Source organism: Elephantulus edwardii, unplaced genomic scaffold (assembly GCF_000299155.1).
Source record: "Elephantulus edwardii isolate Elephantulus edwardi_28Jun2011 unplaced genomic scaffold, EleEdw1.0 scaffold00029, whole genome shotgun sequence".
Lineage (NCBI taxonomy): Eukaryota > Metazoa > Chordata > Mammalia > Macroscelidea > Macroscelididae > Elephantulus > Elephantulus edwardii.
In genome coordinates, this window is record NW_006399779.1 from 8,088,110 (window position 1) to 8,093,955 (window position 5,846).

The 5,846-nt window shown below is 40.6% G+C and overlaps 1 protein-coding gene across 1 annotated transcript in view; it reads right to left on the reverse strand.

Moving 5' to 3' along the window:
• MPPED2 (metallophosphoesterase domain containing 2) overlaps positions 1–5,592 on the reverse strand; it is a 242,902-nt gene extending 237,310 nt beyond the window's left edge. Inside the window, exon 1 of the mRNA XM_006883722.1 lies at positions 5,343–5,592. Within this exon, the coding sequence (XP_006883784.1) occupies positions 5,343–5,470 (128 nt within the window). The 5' untranslated portion in view covers positions 5,471–5,592. The remainder of the gene's footprint in view (positions 1–5,342) is intronic.
• Positions 5,593–5,846: the final 254 nt, after the last annotated feature.

A 5,846-nucleotide genomic window follows, 5' to 3' on the forward strand; every position in this document is an offset into this window, starting at 1 on the left:
CTGGGATAATAGGGGTGGGTGTGTCAGAGGTGGTGCGGTTGGCGCAGGATAGAGCAGGGTTTAGGGCTGTTGTGCATAGGGTCGCTATGAGTCGGAAATGACTCGACGGCACATAACAACAACAACATTGAATGTAGACCTCATACTAAATACACTTCAAATAACTTTTTATTCTACTTTTTACAATAACAGATAGCATTTTAGCACAACCTTCCACAGTGAACATCATTTCTATAATCCACACACTAAAGAAAACTGTAAACACAGAGAAGTGAAGTCTTTTATCAAAAACACTGTTGGTTACAAAGCTAGTAAAGAGTCAAATCAGGTTTTATATCCAACAACGTGGTTCCTGATGCAGTCAATCTCTGCGCTACACTGCCTTCCTAAAATGGGATGCAAGAGCAAGACAAATGAGATTCTGGGGTTTTAACATCAATGGCATAGACACTGACAGTGACTACAACCAAAACCAAAAGGACACTAGACTTCCTAGCAGCCAATACATAAAGCAAGAAGGTGAAGAGGTGGCCTCAGGGAAGTAACCATCCCCTGGTTAGCTGAGGTTGAAGAGTTCTCAGGAATACGGGGAATTCAGTGTTAAAACTGAAACACATGGGTGTCCTACTAAGGTTTGACATTTTCTAACTCTCAGACATGAAAGGCCGACTCAGTATTAATGTTATTTTTAGGCTCATGCTGATCCCATCAACATCTCTTCTCATCATCATTAGAAATACTAAGTGTGGGAGCTCTGGTAGCCTAGTGGCAAGAAGCTGTACTATAACCCCACAGGTATGAGGTTTGAATCCACCAGATCCTCCTCTGGAGAAGGAGGGACAATCTCCTCCTGTGCCAGTCATATCTGATTCAACAGCACACAACAAGAAAAAAGAAAAAAAATACTAAATTTTTTTTACAACATTCTGCTTTGGAATGAGGAGTGAGTTAGGAGAAAATGAAGCCATGGTAATTGCTTGTTTTCAATTCTCACTTTTGTCAGTGCATCCAAGTGTCTAAGTAAGAAGGAGATACAAATTCTGGGTTAAATCTTGCTCTACCATGTCTAGGTGTTATTTAATTTTCTTTCCTATATTTATGTAGGATTGCTTTCTTAAAAAAATATTCGCTTGCACACCCATGTTTATTGCTGCATTACTTACAACAGCAAAGAGATGGAAGCAACCCAAGTGTTCATCAACAAATGAAAGAATAGGAAAACTATGGTATAGTCATAAAATGGAATACTACGTAGCACTGAAAAACAATGAACTTTTATAACATTATACAACATGGGGGACCCAGGAGCACATCATGCTGAGTGAAATATCTCAGTCACAAAAGGACAAATACTCCATAGTACCACTGTTAAAAAGTTGGTCTCACACGGGGAGTTTGGAGGAGAGTAGGATAAGAATGGATAGATAATGACCATTGCATTGGAACAGATGGAAGAACTATCTAAAAGGAACATATAGTCATTATATGTACAACAGCAGCTCAGAATAAGAAGTATATCATTGCAAAGAGGACAGGGAGGGGTAGGGCGAGAGGCAGGTAATTTGTGCAACAGTGAACGAATATTAAAATAAAGTGAACTGGGGGAGGGGGAAGAGAGGGAGAGGGAATAAAATGTGCAACAACGAATGAATGAATGAATGAAAATCTAACTTCTCTGTAAATATTCATTCTTTTAAAAAATATTCCTGAAATGTTAAGCATAGATCAAGTCCAATTATTCTTAGAAAATTAAAAGACAGCCATGTCAGAACTTGCAAATGAAATGTGAAACACAGACTAAGAACCAGTAATAAACCTGTTAAAGACAAGTGTTAACATCGGCTCTGATATTGACAATGAACTTTGTGAAAATGCAAACCAGGCCTCATTTATCTTCCTTTTCTCCCACAGTAACACCTAGTATATGAACGCTGTCTTAATTGTAATCTTAATCTTAGTACGTCTAAACTAAACAACAACAGCAGCAACAACAAAAAACTCACTTAAGTGTCATTGGGGTGGCTAAGTAGTAAGGAATCATGCCACCAGCCCAAAGGCACACAGTTCAAATCCACCTGCCCAAAGGAGAAAGATGAGCAACTTCTACCTGTGTGATTGAGTGCCTCCTCCGAAATCCCTCTGGAGGGTCAGCTATGAGTCAGTTCCAACTAGACAGTATATAACAACAATAACATTGCAGAAGCTGTTAGAAATAAACTAAGGCCTGGAAAAGGGAAGTGAATTTCCCAGTGTGAAGAGAACTATAGTAAAAATGCAAAACCCTGTAATCTCCACTTGGTTGTAGGAAATAATTTTTTAAAGTACATCCTTTAAGGACTGGAATTTTAGTGCCAATCCAGGTAAACTGTCACAGATCCTCATAAGACTTGTATCAACCACTTTCTCAAGCATGTGATAGTAAAATAAAACAAAAGTTTTATTAATTTCAGGCAGACTAAATGAACAACTATTCAAGTGGAAAAGATAAACTACCTTTAGGGAAAAGAGCAAAGCTCTGCCGAGCCGTGTTGAAAGTTTTAGAAAAACTGAACAAATTTTAGACTAAACATTAGAAGGAAATTTTCCAGCCAATTTAAGTTTCTATTTAGACAAAGAGCCTTTTAAAAAACATAAGAGAAAAAGAACACAACTAATTCAACCAAGATACCTGAACACCTACTCTGATCAGAGACTGAAAAAAATACACACACACACACACACACACACACACACACACGAAACCCACACACACACACAAAAAAACACCACCACAACAAGCGCGTGTGGTCTGGACCAAGTAACTGTGTAACCAAGGAAGAAATGGTGAACATTTTCACATGAACACTCAAAATCCTAAGAGTCATAGAAAAGTCCCACTGAGAACGTAAGCATTCCTCTTCTAAGTGCACATTGCATCAGTCAATCGGGATTTATGAGTATCTGTTACTCTCGGGTGGCCTAGCGGGCAAGGAGTTATACTGCCAACACAAAGGCAGATCTGCAGCTGCCGGGGGAAAGATGGACAATCTCCTCCCAGGCAATTTACAGCCTCTTCAAAGTCCACAAGAAGGTCCGTTATGAGTGAATTCCAACTCAGTGACAATGAATGGAGTAGAGTTGAAACAAGGTAGTAAGAGACTTTAGATCTAATTCTAATGGAGGTGGCAAAAGGTAAATAAATGCCAAGTGAGTAATGGTGTACTGTTGGGGCACAATGTGGGTGGGAGAAGGTGAGAGAATAAATTTCACAGAAGTGGCCTGAACTAGTTTTGAGGCGTTCCAAAAGGAAAAGCACAAATGTGAGTGTTTGAACTGTGCACGAGTAACCAAGAAGGCAATGACACTGAAAAGGAGAGGTCTAAGGTATGCTCTGGTGACAGACCACTGACCAGTGTCGCTAGAGTAGAGGATTCAAGTGATGATGGTAAATTTGTGCCTGCCTGGGAAGGCCCCTCTATTTGAGGTCAGGCATAGATAAAAGGCCTGCACAGCTGTCTAGGCTGCCACTTGCACACCCGGGTTTTCAAGCAGAATAATTTGATCCTTCAAATTTTTCATGGTTAGATCTAAGCAGATCAGTTCTAAGTTACATGATTTTTAAGATGTCTTTGTGCATTCACTGTCCACCAGTGGAATCTCACGGTCAAGAGCGAGAGAGCAGATGTGTGCGGACCTGAAGACAAGGCTGAGGCTCCCCTATCAGTCACTTACTTGCCAAGGAATCTTAGGCAAAACAGACTGTCTTTTGCTTGATGGGAAACAGAATCTCCAAAGTTCTTTGTGATTCTCTAATACAAAATGTCACACCAGTGCAGAAAAATAACTGAAGTCCAACTGGCACACACTTTATAATATATTTGATGAAAAGAAGAAATGCATAAAAGCAGAACAGTCAAAGACTATGTAATATCAGCATATCATTTAGTCTTCTAAAAGAGCGTACTAACAGAGAAAAATCTTACTCATCTTGAAAACTTTTCCTTAAAAAAAAACCCACACAAGTGAGCCATAGTTAACAATCACGAATATAGTCCAATTTCAAGAAAGTATAAGAAGTCTTAAAAGCCCCTTAACAGTGACTAATTGTAATAAATCTGTTTTGGTTTGGTTTGATCTGAGCATGTTGTATTACTATGGCTGCTTCGCAGAAGTCACATTACAGGTGATGGTAACAAAAGGACTCTGCAGAACGCACTCGGGAAACATCATCCTTGCGTTTATTCCCAATACCCTGACAGTCATCGGAAAGACCTTTTTGATTGGCTAGTGTTACTAAATTTAAAGGTGTATTGGGGGAAGAGTGGAAAAGAGTTAGCCTATTCACTAAACGATCATCTAAAACAACTACTTTTAAAAAAGAGTTAGTAACTTGGGCATGCCCTGAGCTTCATTCTGCCGGGAGAAAACAGGCAGAAACAGTCAACAGAGCTCTAACCTCCTTTCTATCTTGGCTACACAATAGTTTTCAGAGGTTTAGCCCGACCATGAAAGACCCATGTTAGACACTGGAAGGGTCTAACAGAGAGTTAAGTACCAGGCCTTGCGTAAACGAGGGAGAGGATGACCTCTCGGCCCCATTCTGCTGAATGCCCAGCACATCCGTAGCTCAGGGCCAGGGAGAGAAAAGCTGGGGTACAACCAGGTGTTACAAAACCAGTGCCTCTGGGTCTCTCCCACACTTTGTTCCTTAAACAGCTGAAACTTCAATGGGCCTTAAATAGTATAAGGCTAGTGAGAAGAAGTACAATTCTGGGAACCAACTCTTCCACTGTCCCTTAAGCCTTTGTTCCCCTTATTGTCCCAGTCCTGCAGCATGCAGCACACGTTCCATGAGCAACAGGCAAGACAATGGATTCCACTACGGCTGGACAATTAGTCCCAATTAGGCCTATTTCCCAGCTGAATGTAAAAGGGTTGTGGGGTGAGGTATGGAGGGAAAAAAGTACTGAAATGTTACAAAAATACTTCATCATGGGAGAAACTTAAGACCATGTCAAATAACGTGCACTGAGGATCAGTTAGATACTGCCACAAAGTAGCATCCGGTATACACCTTACCTTCTCTATTCTTATCAACAAAATGTGGCCCGTCTATTCCACCATTCCTCAGAGGATCTGAATATCTAATGTCAAATCGCAACTGAAAGTGCTCTGAAATTACCAACTGTTACACAGATACAGGGATTACTCCTGGCCTGTATTTGGAACCCAAGTTACCAAGTTATGTTACAAATGGTATAATTTTTATCCCTCCCAGCAGAAGCCATTGAGGAATGCTTTTCTTTGTTTTATCTCTATGTTTCCTGACGGACAGTTACTTTAAGGCAGCAAGCGATACTTACATATGTACATGTGGCGGCTGGAATCTGCTCTGGTTGATGTTGTAGTGCGTGAAGGCCTGGGTGGGGTTTGAGCTGTACTCGTCCACCGTTATAGTAACTTTGCCTTGAGAAGGAATACCATGTGCCATCCTTCCACCTCTTTAAGCATGAGCAATTCACAACTTTCTGGAGCAAAGGATGGAATCAGGCATGGTGTGACTCAGCCAGCCTCTGACTCCAAGGATCTGCTCATAAATACCGCTGTGTGTTTCTAGAAAGAAAGAAAGAGAAAAAAAAATTATCAAATGGGAACAAATAAAAAGAGGGTGATCTATGGGATTTCAAATTTGATGGTTGGACATGAAACCGGCTCAGATTTAAAAAAATCAGGATGTCCGCTATTACTTCACGGATACAGCCATTCCTTGTGCTCTTTCCCGTGTGCACTTTAGAGTGGACACTGTACTTTTTAACGACTTTGCTGGCTCCGAGCAAATCATCTCAATGGTGTTCAAAGGAAGATTT